Source organism: Microtus ochrogaster, chromosome X (genome assembly GCF_000317375.1).
Source record: "Microtus ochrogaster isolate Prairie Vole_2 chromosome X, MicOch1.0, whole genome shotgun sequence".
Classification (NCBI taxonomy): domain Eukaryota; kingdom Metazoa; phylum Chordata; class Mammalia; order Rodentia; family Cricetidae; genus Microtus; species Microtus ochrogaster.
In genome coordinates, this window is record NC_022026.1 from 112,836 (window position 1) to 135,375 (window position 22,540).

General features: G+C 35.4%; 1 protein-coding gene across 3 annotated transcripts in view; it reads left to right on the forward strand.

The window, feature by feature from the left end:
- Znf280c (zinc finger protein 280C) overlaps positions 1-22,540 on the forward strand; it is a 56,149-nt gene that overhangs the window by 9,176 nt on the left and 24,433 nt on the right. For all 3 annotated transcript variants that reach the window (XM_026784864.1, XM_026784866.1, XM_026784865.1), the window contains 6 exons: positions 5,714-5,779; positions 6,105-6,238; positions 9,405-9,510; positions 13,669-13,836; positions 13,973-14,082; positions 19,018-19,238. In XM_026784864.1, coding sequence (XP_026640665.1) covers positions 5,714-5,779; positions 6,105-6,238; positions 9,405-9,510; positions 13,669-13,836; positions 13,973-14,082; positions 19,018-19,238 — 805 coding nt within the window. The remainder of the gene's footprint in view (positions 1-5,713; positions 5,780-6,104; positions 6,239-9,404; positions 9,511-13,668; positions 13,837-13,972; positions 14,083-19,017; positions 19,239-22,540) is intronic.

Below are 22,540 nucleotides of genomic sequence, written 5' to 3' on the forward strand. Positions count from 1 at the left end.
GAGAGAGAGAGAGAGAGAGAGAGAGAGAGAGAGAGAGAGAGAGAGAGAGAGAGATACCCATGGGTAATGGGACAACCTGGAGAAATGGGTTTCTCTTTTCCCTACCATATGGGTCCTGGGCATCAAACTTAGGTCATCAAGCACCTTTAATACTGAGCCATCTCACCAGCTGCTCTAGTTTATTTGTGTGGGAGGCTCCTTTTATTGAAAATGGATATTTTTCTTACATAATATTTAGCTCTATTATGTTTTCCCCTCCCTCTACTCCTCCCAGATCTTTCCCACCTCCCCTTCCATCCAGACCCACCCCTTTCTGTCTTTCATTAGAAAACAAATAAGCTTCTAAAGGATAATAATAAAATAAAGTAAGATTTTAAAAAACCCTAACACATCCTAATAGGACAACATAAACAAACAGAAGAAAGATCCCCCAAAAGACACAAGAAACAGATATAGATGTAGAGACCCACTCATTCACATACTTCAGCATCCCACAAAAACACTAAACTGGAAGCTATAATATATATGCAAAGGACCTGTAGGATTAAAAAGAGAGAAGGAAAAATATATACATACATATAAAATAAAATGAAAAAAATAAGATAAATTTTTTAAAAGCTAGAGCCCTGGTACAGCATTATGAAATACGGAACCTCCAAATATGTGTTGAGTTCATTTTCAGGGATTGCAGCCTAGCCTTAAGAGTAGTTAGTTTCCCCAGTAAGACTCCTTTGGAGAAAACTAAATTTTTATTTGCAAGTGGTTATCAAATGGAGAATGCTGCTGGATTGGGGTGGGAACATGTATCCATTTCTCCTTAAAGCTCTAGGACTCCATCTGGTGTAGACATGTGCAGGTCCTGTGCATCATTTTATTGATTGAGAGGGCCTTGTTCCCTTGGTGTCCTCAATCCCATCTCCACTGGCTCTTACACTCTTTCTGCTTCCTCTTCCCAAGGGTTCCCTGAGTCCTGAGGGGAGCGATTTGATGGAGACATCTTGTTTAGGGTTGAGTGTTCCCATGGTCTCTCATTCTCTGCATGATGTCTGGCTGTGAGTCTCTTTATTTGTTTCCACCTGTTGCAGGAGAAAGCTTCTCTAATGATGGCTGAACAAGGCACTGATCTATGAGTATAGCAGAATATCATTAAGAGTCATTTTATTCCTGTACTTTCTTGTATGTTTGTTTTGTTTGTTTTAGAACAGTAGTGTTTGCTTTTACCATAGGTCCCTGGGCTATCTACTTTCAGGTTCTTTGTCACCCAAGCAGTATCAGACATGGGTTCCATCTTGAATCAAATGAGGAATTGTTTGGTTACTCCCACGAGCTCTGTGCCACCACTACCCTAGCATATCTTGCAGGCAGTACCCCATTGTAAATAGAGGGTTTGTGGCTAGATTGGTGTTTGTTTCTCTTTTGAGAGCATGTAGAGTATGTTCCTGTACCAAAGACATTGGAATGTAGGGATGAAGGCTCTATGTAGGCACCAGTTCATCAACTCTAGTTGTGTAGATGTTGTCTTCAGCAGTGAGTCCTTGCTGTCAGTTTGTGAAGAGCAACCTGTTGTCTTGGCAACAATCTGGGTTGTTTGGGGGTTCCCATGGGACCCCTTAGGCCGACAACTCAATTAGATTTAACCCAGCTCCAGTACTGGAAACTTCCATTTAGTGACAAGAGATACCCAGTTGGGACTCTGTCTCACCCATTATTTGATGATTTTATTTAGATCCTCTTCATTATACATATATATTTTAGGAAGCTTCTACCGTATTACGCTTCCCTACAACTCCTCAAATGGCCCTTGATTTTAGCTCTCTTTCCCCATATTTCCTCCCTCATCTCCCACTTCCCTGATCATCCCTACTTGATCCTCCCATTCCAGTCCTCCTATGCATCCATAATTTATTTTTCATTCCTTATTAGTCTGTGCCCCCACCCTCCAGTCACTTATGATTATACCTAACCTCTGTGGGTCTATGGATTGTAGCTTCTCGTGTTTATGAGGTCCCATTTAACTATTTGTTGATCTTAGTGCCCGTTTAACAGTATTCTCTTCAGAAAGTTTTCTATTCTCCATTTTCTCTTCTATAAGGTTCAGTGTGTATTTATTTTGATGTTTTTGATCCACCTGGAGTTGAGTTTTGTGCAGGGTAATGAGTATAGATAAATTCAGATTCTTTTATATACAGGCATCCAGTTGGACCAGCACTGTTTGTTGAAGTTGCTTTCTTTTTTTCCAGTGTGTATGTCTGGCTTCTTTATAAAAAATCAGATGTCCAAAGTTGTGTGCGTTTATATTGGGTCTTTAATTCCATTGATCAACATGTCTGTTTTAGTGCCAATACCGTGTTGTTTTTATGACTATACCTCTGTAGTACAACTTAAAATTAGGATAATGATACTGCCAGAAGTTCTTTTATTGTACAGGATTGTTTTAGCTATCCTGAACTTTTAGTGTTTCCATATGAAACTAAGAATTATCCTCTTAAGATCTGTGAAGAATCGTGTTCGAATTTTGAGGGGAATTTCATTGAATCTGTACATTGCTTTTAGTAGCTGGCCATTTTTTCCTGTGTTAATCCTGCTGATCCATGAGTATGGAGATCTTGCCTTCTTCAGTTTCTTTCTTCAGTGCCTTAACATTTTTACCATACAAGTCTTTGATTTGTTTGGCTAGAGTTACTCCAAGATATTTTATATTTGAGGTTATTATGAAAGGTATTGTTTCCCTGATTTCTTTCTCAGACCATTTGTTATTTATATATTGGAGGGCTACTGATTTTTTGAGTTAATCTTGTATCTAGCTACTTTGGTGAAGGTGTATCAACTATAGGAGTTTACCAGTGGAATTTTATGGTCACTTATGTATGCTATTATATCATTTGCAAATAAAGATGCTTTGACTTTTTTCTTTCTGATTTATATCCCCTTGATCTCTTTTAGTTATCTTATTCTAGCTAAGACTTTAAGTACCATATTGATTGAATAAGTATGAAGAGAGTGGACAGCCTTGTCTTGTTTGTCATTTTAGTGGAATCGCTTTATATTTCTCTCTGTTTAAGTTGATGTTGGCTATGGACTTGCTGTAAATTGCCTTTATTATATTTAGGTATGTTTCTTCTATCCATAATCTCTACAGTACTTTTATCATGAAGGGTGTTGGAATTTGCCAAAGGCTTTTTCAGCGTCTAATAAGATGATCATGTGGTTTTTGTCTTTCAGTTTGTTTATTTGGTGGATTACGTTTATCGATTTGCATGTGTTGAACCATCCCTGCATCTCTGGGATGAAGCATACTTGATCATGGTGAATGATCTTTTTGATGTGTTCTTGGATTTGGTTTGCAAGTATTTTACTGAGAATTTTTGCATTTATGTTTATAAGGGAAATTGGTCTGTAATTTTCTTTGTTGGGTTTTTATGTTTTTGGTGGGTATCAGGGTAACTGGCCTAAAAAGAATAGTTTTTTCTGTTTCTATTTCATGGACCAATTTGAGGAGTATTGGTGTTAACTTTTTTTTGAAAGTCTTGTAGAATTCTGCACTAAAACTATCTGGGCCCTTGGCTTTTTTGAGAGATACAGGAAGTTGGGAGACTTAATTACTGCTTCTATTTTACTAGGGGTTATAGGTCTGTTTAGATTATTTATTTGACTTTGGTTTAACTTTTGTAAGTGGTATCTATTAAGAAAATTATCCATTTCTTTTAGATTTTCCAATATTGTGGAATGTAGGATTTTTTAAAGTATATCCTTATGATTCTTTGGATTACTTCGATGCCTGTTGTTATAACCCCCTTTTCATTTCTAATTTGGTTAATTGAGATATTCTGTCCACATTTTAGTTACTTTGAATAGAGGTTTGCCAATCTTACTGATTTTTCTCTAAGAACTATTTAATTGATTCTGTGTATTTTTTGTTCTGTTTTATTGATTCCAGCCCTCATTTGATTATTTCTTGCCATCTATTCCTTTTGAGTGTAATTTTTTCTTTTTGTTACAGAGCTTTCTAATGTAGTGGTGACTAGTACAAACTCTCCAGTTTTTTTCAAGTTTCTATTTTTTTTATTGAAAAAATTTCTGCCTCCTCCCCGCCTCCCATTTACCTCCCCCCTCCCCCCACTCCTTTCCCCCTCCCTTTCCAGTCCGAAGAGCAGTCAGGGTTCCCTGCCCTGTGGGAAGTCCAAGGTCCTCCCCCCTCCATCCAGGTCTAGGAAGGTGAGCATCCAAACAGGCTAGGCTCCCACAAAGCCAGTATATGCAGTAGGATCAAAACCTAGTGCCATTGTCCTTGGCTTCTCATCAGCCCTCATTGTCCACCATGTTCAGAGAGTCCGGTTTTATTCCATGCTTTTTCAGTCCCAGTCCAGCTGGCCTTGGTGAGCTCCCTTTAGATCAGCCCCACCGTCTCAGTGGGTGGGTGCACCCCTCGCGGTCCTGACTTCCTTGCTTCCTTTTTTTTTTTAATGTAGGGACTTAGTGCTATGAAATTGTCCTTAGAACCGCTTTCATTATGTCAGATTTTGGAGAAAGTTCCATGGGGTGCAGAGAACAATTAATATTCTTTTGTGTGTTGGTAAAATGTTTTGTAAATATCTGTTAGGTCCATTTGGCTTATAAAGTCAGTTAACTCAAGCATTTCTATGTGTAGTTTTTGTCTGGATGTCCTGTCTGTTGGTCGGGTAGGGTAGTGAAGAAGGAACCACAATTGAGAAAATACCCACACCAAATTGGCCTATGGTTTTAACTGATATTTATGTGGGTGGGCCCATCCCATAGGTGATGGTGTCACCCCATCCCATAGGTGATGGTGTCACCCCTGGGTGATATTATAAGAAAGCAGCAGGCTGAGCAAACCTTGAGGAGGAAGCCAGAAAACAGCATTTCTCCAAAGCCTCTATGTCAGTTATTGCCTCCAGGTTCCTGCCCTGTTTGAGTTCCTACCCTGACTTCCCTCAGTGATAAAATACAAATTGTAAAATGAAATAAATCCTTCCTTTTCTAAGTTGCCTTTGGTCATGGTGTTTTTTCAACAGCAGTAGGAGCCATAACTTAGATATCATTTTCTTGTGATAAGAAATTTTAATCAGATTTTAAAATTCTGTATTTAAGCTGGGTGGTGATGGCACACACCTTTAATCCCACACTCCAGAGGCAGAGGCAGGTGCATCTCTGGTGAGTTCTAGACCAGCCTGATCTACAGAGCTAGTTCCAGGACAGCTAGGGCTGTTACCCAGAGAAACCCTGTCTCACAAAACCAAAAAAATAAGATAAAAAGATAAAATTTCGAATTTAAATATGATTCCTCAGTAACCATAAAATTAACTTCATATGGGGACAAGAGATAGCAGTCTGAAATGGTCTAGAGTATCCTGTCAGACCCAAATTGACTTCTAGCATATTTAACCTCTGAAACTAATCATATACTAAAATCTAGGTTTAACTTAATGTGTTAGCTGATAATTTTCCTTTCTGAGCTCAAGTAATGGGATAAGCAAGCCAGTCAGCTGGTCCATAATGAAACTTCCAGATATCTAGGAATGAGGAATGTGCATGGGCTCGATTTTTGACTAACAAGAATTTGAGTCATAAAATCTTAAAACCATTAAGGGGAATAAATATGTTTCTACTGTTGGTTGTATATGTCTATTTTAGACAGTTTTCCATAATCTTTATGTAGTTTATCTCAGTAATGAGTTTTTAAATGTTCTTGTAGATATTTTGAATAGATGTAGCCCTGGTTCATCTTCAAAGGGACTAAAGAATTACTCACTCAATCCAGGTACAGTATTACCATACTCTCTTAATGCCAAAAATTTGTTTAATTTTTTATTTATGTGTATGTATTTGTGCCTGTGTGAGTTTTTGTGCACCATGTATGTGCAGGTGCCCATGAAAGGTAGAAGAGGGCATTAAATCCCCTTGAACTGGAATTAATATATGGTTATTAAACACCTGATGTAGATGCTAGGAACTGAACGTGGTCCACTGCAAGAGCAGTGGGTATACTTAATGGCTAAGCCCTTACAATTTTAAACTCACCTATTTGACAGAATTGTATACCAATATGTTCATTACATTGTTTTTTGTTTGTTCTTTATGTTTAGCTATTTCTAATATATTCAGACCTGCAAATCGACACTCCAAAAATCCATTACATAATCCAGTGGCTGCTTTGCCTAGATTTCATCCTAAATCCAAATCTTCAGAGAATTCTGGTGTTCAGACTGTGTTTAAACCTGTAAGTAATTTTTAACTTCACAGTTAATTCAGGAACACATTGGATAGTATATATCCAGCTTTAATGGAGAATGGTCATAGCTAACTAACATAATTACTCATAGAAAATGTCATTATCTTTAGGTTTTCTTTTTTGTTTGTTTTTTTCCAGACAGGATCTCACTATGTAGCTCTAGCTCTCTGGGAAATCAGTATGTAGACCAGGTTGACCTCAAAACAAAGATAGCCACTTGCTTCTACCTCCTGCATGCTGAAATTAAAAAACATGAGCCAGCACACTTAGCTTTATTTTTAAGCCAAAATCATTTTATTGTGTTAAAGAACACTATTTTATGCTCACAATTATGTAGCATATTTTGTGATCTTTATATGCAGGTTTTCCCAATATATTAAAGTCAACAGTACAAATCCAATAGCTTACCTAGAGGTTATTTTTGCTTGTTTTTTTTTTTTTTACTTTTTTTTATTATTAAAAATTTCCGCCCCCTCCCTTTTCCCTCCCTCTCCCCCTACTCCCCTCCCCCTCCCTCTCCAGTCCAAAGAGCAGTCAGGGTTCCCTGCCCTGTGGGAAGTCCAAGGTCCTCCCCCCTCCATCCATGTCTAGGAAGGTGAGCATCCAAACAGGCTAGGTTTCCACAAAGCCAGTACATGCAGTAGGATCAAAACCCAGTGCCATTGTCCTTGGCTTCTCATCAGCCCTCATTGTCCACCATGTTCAGAGAGTCCGGCTTTATCCCATGCTCTTTCAGTCCCAGTCCAGTTGGCCTTGGTGAGCTCCCAATAGATCAGCCCCACCGTCTCAGTGGGTGGGTGCGCCCCTCGCGGTCCTGACTTCCTTCTTCATCTTCTCCCTCCTGTTCCTTATTTGGACCTTGGGAGTTCAGTCCTATTCATTAGTGTTTACCTCGAGTTTTTTGTGCTAAAGTCTTCACTATTCCCCTTTGCCCTTTCCAGCCCCAGTAACCTATATTCTACTCCTAGTATTTGACAAAGAGGCCAAAAACACACTGAAGAAAAGACAGCATCTTCAACCAATGGTTCTGGAAAACTGGATGTCCACATACAGATAATTGAAATTAGACCTATATCTATCGGCCTGCACAAAAAAAATAACTCAAAGTGGATCAAAGACCTCAATTTGCAGCCTGAAACATGGAAACAGCCAGAAGAAAGCATAGGCAGTACGCTATGTAATATAGGTATAGGAAAGGACTTTCTGAGTTGATAAGTGGGACCTCAAAACTAAAAAGCTTCTGTACAAATAAAGAAAGAATCAAATAAAGAGGAAACACAGGAAATCAACTTAAGAGAGTAAACTTAGGTGTTCTTAATTGAGATGATTATTCCAACAAATTGTGACTGTTTATTGTCAAAACCCTTTTCACTATTTAGTTCTTAAACATTTTAGCCAGCATGGTTGTTGATGTGCCTGTAGTCCTAGTACTTGGGAAGCTGGGCAAGAGGATTTTGACTTTAAGACAGTCTCCTTGGGCTGGAGAGATGGCTCAGCGGTTAAGAACACTCACTGCCTGCTGTTCCAGAGATCCTGAGTTCAATTCCCAGCAACCACATGGTAGCTCACAACCATCTATAGTAAGATCTGGTGCCCTCTTCTGGCCTGCAGAACACTGTATACATAATGAATAAAGAAATCTTTAAAGTCTCCTCATAGTAAGTTCCAAACCAGGCTAGACTACAAAGTATGACTGTCTCACAAAACAAAATCACCCCCAAGTAGAGCAATAACAAAAGACTTTTAATAGAAGTAAGAAATGGCAGTGATGTTTAACATTTGGAGGGAAACTATTGATATGTGCAAATGTAATTTTTACATAATTCTTAGGACATCCCTATGAGGGAGGCTATTCCCAATTTATGGTTGAGGAGACTGAAACTCAGGGAGCCTACATGATTTTCCGAAGGCCAGCTGGTAACCAAAACATAGGATTTCAATCCATATTAGCCCAGGGGTTTATACACATACCTAATCATACATTTAAGTATATATATCACTGCCTGGCTGTTTTAGGTAATTTCAGTATCTGTCTCCATAATTCTTATGTCTGTGTGTATGTATGCACACCATGTATGTGTTTTGTACCTACAAAAGTCAGAAAAGGATTCCAGATCCCCTAGAACTAGGGTTGTATTCAATTATAAGCCTTTATCTGGTTCAAGTCTCAGGAACCACAGGTCCCCAGCAAAAGCAGCAAGTACTCTTATCCACTGAGACATTATCTCTCCAGTACCTGTCTTTTTAAGTTCCTAACAAACTGATGAGAAAATTTAGTGACGAAGCCAGTTATGGTGGCATATGGCTATACTCAGGAAACTGAGGCAGGAGGATGAAGAAGCCAGTCTGTTCTTCATAGTCAGTCCCAGGCTATGCAAGATTATATTGGGAAACTGTTTCATTTCCTCTTTCTCGATTAAAAAAAGTAATATTTAGTAAGAACAGAAAATTCATCCAACTTAATTATCTCAGCTTGAAAGCATAAGACAAACAAAATCTTTATTTGTATTATGAAAGTTAATGTATGTGAAAGTTATTAGAAACAAGGGAATATATTATTATATTTTGATTTTTATTTTCTATGGATAGTATAGTCTATCATTCATGACCATATTTATACAGATTTAATGCCTATTCCTCATTTTTAACTGAATATTGTATTGAAAATATAGTTCTTTGTCATTCATTGTTTATCATGCTTAATAGTCTGTCAAACTTATGGAACTATTCCTCTTTTGTTGAACATACAGGTTTTTGTGTTTTGCTTTTATAAATGCTCTGTTAACGTTTTCACGTCCTTAACACAAATTCTTAGAAGTAGAATGATTATATCAAGGAATAATGGATTTTTAAAGCCTTTATATTTTAGTACATACTGCTAAAATGTTCTTGCCGAGAAGTTATACCAAAAATGAAACCTTACCAGTATTATAACTGTTTTTATTTTAACACTTTATTTACACCTAATTTTAATTTTCCAAAGAAATAACAAAAATATTTAATAATGCCAATATGCTTTTCATGCAGTATGTGCTCATTTTAGCAGAGGGTAGTAATTACTTTTGTGCTTTCTAACTGATCTTTGTAGTACTAGCATACAATTCGGTTTACTTTTTTAATAACTAACAAACAAAATAACTTTAACGTTTTACAGAGTTTTTCAAAGACTTCATCACAAGATGATCCAGGTGCTTCTATCTTACAGTTAGACTCAACCAAGGATAAACCATCCTACAGCATACTGAAAAGGAATACAGAAGGTTTGATTTAGTATTTCTTCTTAAAATTCTACAAAAAGAGACTTTGTTAATGTTCATATAGAATTTTTATACAAGGGCTTGAAGATGGCTCAGCAGGTAAAGGTGCTTGCTGCTAAACTTGCAACCTAAGTTGGATCCCTGGAACCTACATAGTAAAAGTAGAGAATCGACTCCATGCCATCCACAGATGCACACTAAATAAACAAATTAATAAAGATTTAAAAAGCCAGAAAGATTGCTCAACAAAGGCAATTGCCAAGCTGATCTGAGTTTGATCTTTGAACCCACACAATAAGATGAGAGAACTGACTCTGGCAGGTTGTCCTCTAACCTCCACAGGAACATCCCATACATACACATACTTCTGAAATCAGTGCCTTCGTGTTATATTTTGCATATAAGATGGAAATAGAGCTATCATTCCTGAATACTTTAGATGTGCAATCTTATTTAATGGACTATCTCCTTTCTGTTAGTTTAGCTAGTGTGTGCTAATTGAGGTTTTTGGGTTTGGGTTTTTTTGGTTTTTTTGTTTGTTTGGTTTGGTTTTTTTTTTTTTTTTTTGGAGACAGGGTTTCTCTGTATAGCCCTGGCTGTCCTATAACTAACTCTGTAGACCAGGCTGGCTGGTAATTCAGAGATCCACCTGCCTCTGCCTCCTGAGTGCTGGTTAAAGATTTTACCACCATCCCTGCCTGAGTTTATTCTCATTTAGAACTGCCTGTGAGCTATGAAATCTTAATATAGTTTCTGTAAGTTAGAGAAGTCTCCTGATGACTTAAATACTGTGTAAAATATATTTATTGTTTGGCATGTCTTTAGTTTATTTTTTGGTAAACTTTCTATATAATAAATGACATGTGAGATAGCTAAACATAATAGAGTGGTATTATAAAATGGCAGAACTAAAGAGATATAATATGCACATGATCAGTACCTAATATATATTCATTGAAGGAATAGAAATTGGACAATTGAAATAAAATTCATTTAAAAAAATTTTTCTGCCTTGACAAAATCTTAATGAATGTAAATAATATAATTGTAGAAGAATGTTACCTAGATAAAAAAGAAGTTCTTTATAATGGAATAAAGTAGCTTCTCTATTAGCTAATTTGATATATTTCACTAGAAAGGAACATAATTATCTTTTGAATTTTTATTTACTAATAAGTAGTATATTACATTTATCAAACCAAAGGAAAAGTTTTAAATAATTTGAGTATCACAATATTTTCTCACTTTGCTAAATACTTCATTTGATATTAACCTATGTCCAGTTAGCAAAATAACCAAGAACCAAAATTGATAGGGAAATAAAATAGTTGTCTTAAATTTGATTTTACTAAGCACATGGTCTCATTCCTAGAACAAATCTCAATTTGTGAAGCTTCTAGAAGTTAAAGACTAACTCCTACTCACTATTTAAAGATCCTCCACTAAGTGTGGTGGCACACATATGAAATTTATGAAATTCCACCACATGGGAAGTAGAGCCAGGAGGATCAGAAGTTTGAGGGCCAGTCTTAGCTGCTTAGCAAGTTCAAGGGTAGCATGAGCTACATAAATCCCTGTCTCGACAAAGGTTTTTAAACTGTAGAGAAGAGAGCTTTGTCCTGTATATTAAACACTGTTAAAGTTGGATTAAAAGATAAAAGTTTAAACCTCTGTTCTACAGATTTGTATAGGCTTTATCAAGTCACCTAACTTAATCTATGTCACTTTTCTCACATTGATTAAAATACTGTTTTTATTTATTTTTTAGTTTTTTGAGATAGGATTTCTCTATAGCTTTGGAGCCTGTCCTTGAACTTCCTCTGTAGATCAGGCTGGCCTCGAACTCCCAGAGATTGCCTGTCTCTGCCTCCCAAATGCTGGGATTAAAGGTGTGCACCACTACTACCTGACTTTAAAATATTATTTTCTGTTTCTCACATAATACGTTCATTCTCTGGACCTAATATGAGCCATTTGTAAATAATGTTATTCATCTTAGGATTTTATTGAGTTTGCAAAATTAAGAAAAGTGAAATTGTTTTATAAACTTTAAGTGGTTTATTAAAGTTTATAATAATAACCACAAATATGTGATAACGTTTGAAGTCTATGATGACCATGAAAACTTAGAGAAAATTAGATTTGAGCTTGAATTTGAAGAAGGGAAATAGGATTTTTTATGAGAATAAGTTTTTTGGTTTTTAGCCAGGCATGGTGGTGGTGAATGCCTTTATTCCTAGCAGAGACACACAGATTTCTGTGAGTTCAAGGCCAGTGTGGTTTACATAACAAAGTCCAGGACAGCCAGAACTACAAAGTGAGACTCCATCCCAAAAATTAATTTCAAAAATATTCTTTTTCATCAATTTATTCTTTGACAATTTCACACATGTATGTAATGCATTTTGGCCACACTCATTCCCCCCCCACCACCATACTCGTCCCACCTCCACCAACCCCCTAGTCCCCATTCCACTTTTTGTTTTTACTTTTCTCGTGTGACCCACTGGATTTAATTAGGGCTGCCTGCTCATTTTTATTTGTGTAAATAGGAAGTCTTGAAAGTAGGGAATAGCAAAGATCAAAGCAATAAAAATAAATAACATGAAAGATCAGTATTTAAAACTCTTTAAGAGTAATTTTCTTTAATTTAGATAAGGCTGGTGAGATGCCTCTGCAGTTAAGAGCACTTGAGCTCAGTTCCCTGCATCCATGTCATGTCATGTCATGCAGCTCACAACCACCTGCAGCTCTAGGAGATCTGACAGCTTCTTCTGAGCTCTGTAGACATGCATGTAGCATATAATCCCTAAGATGCACAAATACCAGTTCTGAGAGGTCTTGACACCTTGTGTGCTCTGCAGACATGCATGTAGTTTATATTCCCTGAGATGCACAAACACCAGCTCTGAGAGATCTGACACCTCCTTCTGGGACTGCAGACATGTATGTAATGTACATTCACAGAGATGCACAAACATACATGTGCATAAATTAATAAATAAATCCATCCTTAAAGGCTATATTAAAATGGTCTATTTTTATTACATGGTATATTGTATAATATTACCTAGTGCAAAATGCCAACATTTATTGATTATCCAAGTGACACAGGCATCTTAAAGAAACATTAAAGTCCAAGGACCAAATAAATAAATTTTAAAAAAAAGCAACATTAAAGTAACAAAACCAAAGTCAGTCTCATGTGCTGGCAGTAATCATTCAGTAGCCATAGTCTCTAATAATGGGAAAAAGAATTCCATCATCTCAAAGAATGAAACATCATAAATTTGACAAGAATATGTCTACTGCTTCTGTGAATGTACACTTGAGAACATTAAATAAACTATGTTTGATTTTACAGCCTTTGTCACAGAATACAATTTATTTTGGATTATTTTATAAAATCGTTTTTTCTGTTTCTGTGGCTGTTTCTCAAACAGATGCCATGGATTACCTAATCCTTTGGATGCTAAGACAATAGTGTTAAAACAAAACACTATTTCTCCCAGTCGCAAAAGTCAAATAAAACATAAAAGGAAAGGCTCTGTCAGGAATCCCCATTATGTCTAATTAACTTGGTATAGTAGTTGGAGAACTATAGTTTTTTTTTCATATGAATGACTTAAGCATTTTTGTTTCCATTTTCTACATAAGAAAGAAAACTTTGATTGGATAGCTCAAGATTTTTTAAACAACTATAAAAAAATTCTCCTGGATTTTAGAATGAGTAATTTTTTTTTTAGTTTAAATATCTTTAATCACCAGAACATAAGTTCATTTGTAAGGGCGTAGCTCAGAAAAAGTTATTTACCTTCTCTTTTCTCTTTCTTTTTTGTTATATTATTGTTGTTATTGTTGCTTTGGGTTTTGTGTGATTTATGCTTTTCTTTTTTTTTCCTTCAGCCTGCTTCCTTTAATGGATAGCTTTATTTGAAAGTATCCTTATAGTTTTCTTGCATAAAGTTTATTTTGTGAATCTGAAATATATATGAAGCTGCTTCCTTGTATAATTTCTGCTTTATGATTTTTTTCCATTTAGGTTAGCTCCAAGGTGTTTTTACTATATTAAAATCTAAGGCCATTTTTATAGCAATTTAAATAAGTAATATTCTGTACTAAAGCATTTATAAATCTTTCCTGCTGTTCAAATCTTTGTAGGTATCGAACAAACTTCGTTAGGATTAAAACATCCTTCCACTTCCAAATTAAACAGTGTTAATCCAAAAAAGCCAAAGACCAATGAAAGTGTTTCTGAAACAAATCCTTCCTCTTCATCATCTTTAAATAAGTCTCCTTCCGAGGCTTCTTCCCAGGTTGTACTATCAAGTAAGTATGAAATCTCATGTAGAAAAATGTATTAGTTAGAAACAAATTTTAATAATTGTGAGATGGATTTTTTTAAAGATTTTTAAGCTTTTTAAAAGATCAATTTTTACTCATAAAAGTCCTCAATTTATTTTAGATGAAAATACCTCATCAATTCAGGCTGAAACTGGACCGCCTTCATTAAGATCTTGTCCAAAGTGCAAGGTTAAGTTCAGTTTTTTGGATCCTTTGAAATGCCACATGAAGGTAAAATAGTGTCAAATTTTGAATTTTGAAAATGTTTATAAATCCAAGAAATAGTAAGAATAGTAGAGTGTTTGTCTATATATTTAAATAAAAACCTATTATTGTCATTTTCATATGAATAAAAATTAATTTTCATGATTATACAAAATTTAAATTCTTCCCAATCATAAAATTATAAAACTTAAGTTCATCCTACATACACCATCGTATGTGATCATGTATACTCTATAGTATGTGTGCATTGCTTTTTAATTTTAAATGAAAATTCATAAACCGTAATATTGACTAAATTGTGCCATTCTTTTTACTTCTCATAAAGCAGGCGTTTTATTAATCTAAAATATAACTTAAAATTTCCTTCTATTTTATACTTTTTTCCATGTTATCATATTCATTTCCTATTTTTCAATGGAAATTTTAGTTGTGTGTCTTAGTTTTCCACAGTTTCCTAATGAAACATTTCTTATGAAATAATAGCTTTAGCTAAATCCAAAATAGGATATATACAGTTATTAATGAATTATAGCTTTATATTGGTATTTCAAACTCCTGAACTTAGGTTTTAGATAAATTTGAAGCTACTAAAGTATGGGATTTAGAGGGATTACTATTAAAATCTTTTATAATATAATAATATAATATGGTATTCTGTTGTATCTTTCTAAAGATAGTTCATTTTAGCCGGGCAGTGGTGGCACACGCCTTTAATCCCAGCACTCGGGAGGCAGAAGCAGGCGGATCTCTGTGAGTTCGAGGCCACCCTGGTCTACAAGAGCTAGTTCCAGGACAGGAACCAAAAGCTGCGGAGAAACCCTGTCTTGAAAAATCCAAAAAAAAAAAAAAAATTCGTCTTCTCTTTGCCTGCCCCATGTAAATGGTAGTGAGTGAAGAGACAAGAAAAACAATAAGTAAGATAGGTGACATGGAAAAGAAGGATAGGGAGAATGCAAAGAAGCATCTTAGGAAAGATTCTGCTTACGTTCCAAAGAGATTTTTATTAAATCCCGCCCCTTGGAGAAAAGTACAAGAGTAAGAATGAATTCCAACATTTCAAATGCAGTATCTATTCTGGGGACAAAACTGATCCTGGATGTTAATCCCTCTACGTCCCTGAGCATGTAAGAATAGTGAAGCCAGTCTCACATCATCAGTACTTTCTTTGATATTTGACAATTCTATTTTGTATGTCTCTATATCTTTTTCTCTCTGTGTGTTTCATAACTTCACTGACATTTTAAATAAGGTATCCTTTTGCCTTGTTTAATTCATTCTGGCCTAAATTCCATTTTAATTTATTTATATTGTTCATATGTAAATGTGTAGGTGTATGTCTGTGCAAATTTGTGTGTTTGCGTGTAAGTGTGCACTTCCCACCGTACACATGTAGAGGTCCAAGGACAACCTCAAGTTTTAGTCCTTGCTTTCCACCTTGTTTAAGACAGGGTCTCTTTGTTGGTGGGGGCTGTGTATGCCACATTCTCCAATCTCTGCCTCCCATCTTTATGTAGTAGTATAGTATTATAGGCGTGTGTTACCATGCCTGACCTTTCTAGGTTCTGGGGATCCAAAATCATCTTTTCACCCATGTTCAGAAATGCTTTCCCCACTGAAGCATTTTCCTGGCCCTCATAATTCTTATTTTCCTATTTCCATTTGCTTGCTAAATAATTTATTTATTGCTTTATTTTTGAGACAGGGTTTCTCTATGTAGCCTTGACTGTTCTGGAACTTGTTATGTAGACCATGCTTGCCTTGAACTCAGAGATTTACTTGCCTCTGTCTCCCAAGTGCTAGGATTAAAGGCATGCACTACCTCGCCCAGCTACTTGTTATGTACTTACTTTTTCCTATTATTTTCAATATTTCCAAAGCCCTTTATTGCTTATATATTTCTAACTTTTACCTGTGTTGTTTTTTCTTTCTAACCCTATGTGAAAACTCCTTTTCTTTCAGGAGTTTAGTTAGATCTATTTGCAATCATTGATGTAAAAGATTTAACTGGTAGTATAGGTATGTGGACATAAGTGAAACCATAAGCATACACCAATTTCAGAAACCTCCACCTGTCCATTTTGCATTTTCTGTGATAACAACAAAATCTATCGTGTTAGCAAATTTTTAAACATTCAATTCAGTGTTGTCAGCTATGCATATTAATGCTGTACATTAGATCTTTAGGACCTATTTATCTTAAATAACTAAACCTATATATCCATTGCCACTTTCCCAGATTATGGCACTCAGCATTCTACTTTCTTTCTGTATTATTTAGACCTATTTCACTTATATATTGTCTTCCAGGTCTATCCATGTGGTGGGAATAAGTAGAATTCTCTGCTTTCTTAAGGCTGAATAATATTCCAAACTGTCTATTCATCATATTTTCTTTGTCATTTGAATTTTAGCTGATTTAGATTACTTTTGTGTGTTGACTATGAATAACTCTACAGTGAACTTGAGCCTGCAGATTTGTCTTGAAATCCCAAATTCACTTGTTTTGGATAAATACCCAGTATGGTATTGATGGATCATATAGTTATATTGTTTTTAGGAACATCTGTATTTTCTCACATTGATTTTACTGTTTTATATTTACGCCAACAGTGTAAAAGAATTGACTTTCTCCACTTATCTTTTCTCTTTTAGATAGAACCATCCCAATGAGGCAAAACCTCATTGTATTTTTGACAGTTACTGATTTTGAGTGTTGTTTTTCACATATCTATTGTTCATTTTGTATGTCTTTTTAAAAAGAAATGTCTTTGCCTTTTTTGTTTTCCAAATCTTTATTAGAAAATTTAAATAATGAGAACTAATGAAAGGTAAAAGGCATCACAATAAAACTAAAAGTGAAACTCAGTAGAAATAACTGAATGCGGAAATGGGGAAAAATAGAATATAACATTTTATTAGGTTAGTGATCAGAAGAGGAAATAGATATAGAAAAAAGTTGAACAGCAATTCCTAATAGACTATATCAGTTTATTATTCAGGGTTCTCTAAAGAACAGAACTGATAGGTGAGGAAAATATATATTCAGTTCAATAATATATTTAATATATATTAATATATACTAAAAAGTGTTTGTTAAAATGGCTTATGAGCTGTGGTTCAAGTGGTCCAACAGTGACTATCTCCTAAGGAAAAGGTCAAGGAGATCCAGTAGTTGTTCAATCCACTTCACTGAGTGTCTCTTATTAGGAGTTCTAAGCCTACCAAGTTGCCAGTTTGCATTCCAAATTGGAATCCCAAAAGACTGGGTTCTAACACCAGCAAAGGAACAACTCAGGAACGGGATCAATAAACTTATCAGTGAGAGTGAAAGCAAGCAGGCAAAAAGCCAAAAGTTTCTTTTGTTCTTTTATGTGAGCTGCCACCAGGAGATATAACCTAGATTTAGGGTGGGTCTTCACCTCAAATGATCCAACTGAGAAAAATCCCTCACAGGTGGGCCTAGCTGCTTGGGTTTTAGCTAATTCAAGATTTAGTCACATTGGCAAGCAACGTTAGCCATCACAATAAGTAATGTAAAATTCTTTCATAAATGGCAAAATGCTAATCCAGTCAACGATGACTTTATATATTAAATCCAGCATAGATAACATTTACTGAGATTTAATTATATGGTCATTTGTTTTTCTGAAAGTAATTTTTCTCCTTTCATACATAAGTCCCTTTTCTACCATATGTGATTATTTTTAAGTTGGTTTAGGATATTTTTAGTATAATTGTTATTGTTGTGCTACTGAATTATAAGAATTCTCACAGTTGTTTTCTTTTTTACTATTTATTTATTGTCTTTTGTTTGTTTGTGTTCCAAGACTGTTTTTCTTTAGCTTTGGAGCATGACCTAGAACTAGCTCTTGTTGACCAGGCTGGCCTCAAACTCACAGAGATCCACCTGCCTCTGTCTCCCAAGTGCTGGGATTAAAGGCGTGCGCCACCACTGACCAGTCACAGTTGTTTTCTAACACCTTAAGTAAAAAGTTTAAATACTTAACAATTATAAGAATTCGAATTTGCTAACATTTTCTCCCATTTTATTTTGTTCTCATTATTATTTTAATGTATTTTTTTCATTTTATGTGTTTGGGTGCTTTGTTTGCATGTATGTTTGTGCACTACTTACTTGCCTGGTGCTCCTGGATGCTAGAAGCAGCATTGGCCCCCTCAGGACTACAGTTATAGTCGTGATGATGTGGGTGCTCAAAATTGAACCCCAGGTCCAATGTTCTTAACTGCTAAGCCACCTTTCCTCTCTGTTCCAGTTATTCTTAGAGAATCCTCCTAGAGAAATTCTACCACTGAAAATTATATATAATAAAAAATTAATTTTTTCCATTGAGAAAAGACTTACTAGTATCAGTTTAAATGAGATTCTGATTTTATTCAAAGTAAATTTCCCCCATGAAATATTTAAGTATTATAGATAGGACACATTGAGATTTTGAGGACTAATAACTCTTTTCTTTGTGGGACATACTTTATGTTAGGAGAAGAACATACCAACTCTCCACATAAGGCTAGTTCCAACTATGCTTTGTTAAAATATTACTATGTCATCAGATAATTAAGCTTCATACATAAATGATATGTGTGACTTTTAAGTTATATCTTGACATTAATATGAATGAAATCTATGATTTGTGTTCAAAAAGCAAATTAATAAGTCCTACTCTGAAAAGAAAAATTAAAAGGTAATTTAAAGTTTTAAAAGTTTTCCATTCATTTTGGAAGCTATTTCATTAAAATGGTGTATATTGTTGGAATTTTTGCAATTTATAAGGAAAGAAGCCAATGGTTTTGGTGGATGTCTTCCCATATATCATATATTGCTAAGCATAGCTTTATATGATCTGAACCTACTGTAAATATAGAATGATGTCTGGTTTTTATAAGAAGTACAAATAAAACACACTATTTCTCTTCTTTTAGCGTTGCTGCCCAGACATGATAAATAACTTTCTGGAGACTGTTAAGTCAGAACATTCAACGACTGAAAACAAAGCTAACATTGGCTCGGATAAAGAAAAATTGATCATGCTAGTTAGTGATTTTTACTATGGAAGACATGAAGGAGCTGTTGAGGAAGATCTAAAGACTTACACAACTTTTAAATGCTTCAGTTGCTCGAAAGTTCTTAAAAATAATATTAGGTATGTAAATATTTCTTTGTTTGAAAATTAAGAAACAATAATTTGCATCTTGATCTTTTAGTATAAATATATTTTTCTTTGCTATCCTTAGGTAAACCATCATAATATTTCTGCTAAGAAAGGCTATTTGTTATGCTGAAAGTTGTACCAGGCTTTTCTTTTGGTCCACCAACCAGCTGCCAAATCATGACGAAGAGACGTATTAGTTTTGAATGTTCAACCCTAACTTAGGCTCTTTTCCAGCAAGCTCTTTTAACTTAAATTAACCTGTTTCTCTTTACCTTTTGCCTCAGAGCTTTTTACCTTTTCTTTCCTTCTGTAAATCTTACTTTCGCTGCTTGTGCCTGGCTGGCTGGTCCCAGGCATATCCCTTTTTCTCCCTTTTTCTCTTTTCCTTCCCTCTTCCTTCCCTATTTACTCTCTGCCGGGAAGACCAGCCTATCCCTCTCCTGTCTAGCTGTTGGCCGTTCAGCTTTTTATTAGACCAATCAGGTGACTTAGGCAAGCAAAATGAAACAGCCACACATCTTTTCATAATTAAACAAACAGCATACCTTTATGCAGTTAAAATAATAGTCTGCAGTATAAAAGAATATAACACATCTTTACCCAGTTAAAATAATATTCCACAAAAGAAAATTTTTATTTTTTCTTCTATTTCATAGTTTTATACCTGGGTCTACCCAGTTAGAATTTTTCAGATAGCTTAAGAAAACAGAAGAGTATTTACTGTAACTTGGGGAAAATAACATATTTTCACATGTCTGAGTTACTTTCCTATTGCTGTGATAAAACACCATGGCAAAGGTTTTGATTTGAGCTTATTGTTTCAAGTGAAGCAGAGGTATGGTATCAGGAACAGCTGGGAACTCACATCTTTATCCACAAATAGGAGGCAGAAAGAGATCAAGACACTGAAAGTGACCAGAGTCTTTTGAAACCTCAAAGCCTGACTCTAGTGACACGTCCCTTATAACAAGGCCTTTCTGAACAGTTCCTCCCTTTTGGGTCCATTCTCTTCCTAGACACCACATTCCAATCTGTATTGGTCAGAGTTCTCTAAAGAAACATAACTGATAGCATGAATATATATAAATATGTGTAGAGGGATTTATTAGAGTAGCTTACAGGCTGTGGTCCAAGTAGTTCTACAGTGGCTGTCTTTTGATGGAAAGGCCAAGGATTTGGTAGTTGTTCGGTCTACAAGACTAGATGTCTCAGCAGTCCCCAGTCTGGTGTCACAGTCCCAAGGAAGTCCTAGAGAGCTGCCAGTCTTCAGTCTTTGTTGGAATCTAGAAAAAGTAAGCAAAAAGCATAGTCTTCCTTCCTCTATAGCCTTTTATGTAGCTACCATCAAAAGGTGAGTCACCTCAAATGATGGCAGTAAAGAAAATCCCTCACTGATGTTGCAGCTTGGGTTTTACTTAATCCAGATGTGATCAAATTGATAACCAAGATCAGTCACCACATCCCTACATTTATTTTCTCGTCGTGTTGAATCTTATATTTATTTACATAACAAGAACTACTTTATTCTGCCTAGTATCTTCCATGCTAGTCTTATTTTTCAATATTAGCTCGAATTTTTATTCTAGCTCAATATTTTTCAACTCATTTTATAATTTTTAGCATATTTACCTCAGGAAAAAATTATTCATATTTAAATTATCTTCTTTAGAGAAGTTGTATACAACATGTCTGCTTTGATTTTTTTTTTCTTTACAATTTTTATAACACGTGTACAATGGAGTTCTAAAGGGGTTTTTTTTTGAGATAGGTTCTTACTATATATCCAAATTCACTATGTAGACTAGGCTGGCCTTAAACTCAGAGCTGTACCTGCTTCTTCCTCCTGATTAATGGGGTTAAAGGTGTGTGCCACCATGCCTGGTTGAAATTCTAAAGATTTTGTAAGTGTTTATCTTAAAATTTAAGAACTTATATTTTATTATCTGAATTATATGGCATGTTGAATATTTATCATCATAAGTAAGATAGTAATAAATCAAAATAAGACAATTGACTGATTTTTTTCATTGGTTTTATAGCCTTGTATTTATGGTAAGTGACTTTGTTTTCCCAATTGGTGTGTGTATAATATTTTTCTTGATATTTATTCTTAGTACTTCTAAGATTTTTCTAGAGGAAGAAAAGTTTGAGACAGGGTCTCTCTATTTAGTAGCTCTGGCTGTTGTGGAACTCATTATTGTATCTCAGGCTTGCCTCAAATACACAGCGATCCCCCTGCCTCCCAAGTGCTAGAACTAAAAGTTTTAAACCATGCCTGAATTAGAGAAAAAAATTTTGAGACAGGGTCTCACTGTGTACCTCTGGCTAGTCTGGAACTCACTGTGTAAACTAGACTGGCCTCAAGACCACATAGCTCTGCCTGGCTCTGCTTTAATCCTGAGTAGTGAAATTAATGGTATGTACCACCATGCCCCCACTAGAATTTTTTTTGTAAATATAACCTAATATATTTCTTAAAGCCTGATCTTTTATTCATTCTTTTATTCTATTCATATTTACTAAATTACTACTATTTGTAAGAATTGGGCTATGAGCCCTGTCAAATCTTCACATAGCTTGTAGACTATAGACACATACAGTACAGCTTTAGGGAAACTAATAAAGTATGGGTTAGTAGCCCTTTTCTTACTGTTTTTATTGTTTGAGAATTTCCTATATGTATATAAAACATTTTGATCAATTCCACCCCATTTCTTTCCCCTACCTACTGGGTCCACCTAGCACTGTTTGATGTAGCGATGTAGGGCCATCCACTGGAGCATGAGCAATCTTTTAGGGACCACATTCCTGAAGAAAACTGACTCTTCTCTCCCACCAGCAGCCATTAATTGTCAGTTAGTTTCTCGATTAGGAATGGGACTTCATGAACTCTTTCTCAATCCATGCTGAGATTTTGATTGGCTTGATCCTGTCAAAGCCTTGTGCATACAGTCACAACTACTGTGAGTTCATGTGTGTAACAGTGCTAGTTTCCCAACATTTTATAATAAAATTGCTTAAATATTTAACAAGGATTACTTTTCAGAGTAACTTACAGACATCTACTAAAACCAAAAGAGTAGAGAAGATATTGTACTCCATGTATTTACATTGCTAAGCAATGGAACAGATGTGTTCAAATTTAGGGAATACTGTGAGGCACACAGTAAAGGGAACATTTTAATTTACTCTCTCATTAGATCCAGTTACTTTTGTCAGTGCTAGATTTTGTTGTTGTAGCCATGCTGGTAGGCATCTGGTTATGTGAAATTGAGATGAGGAGGGTGGGCATC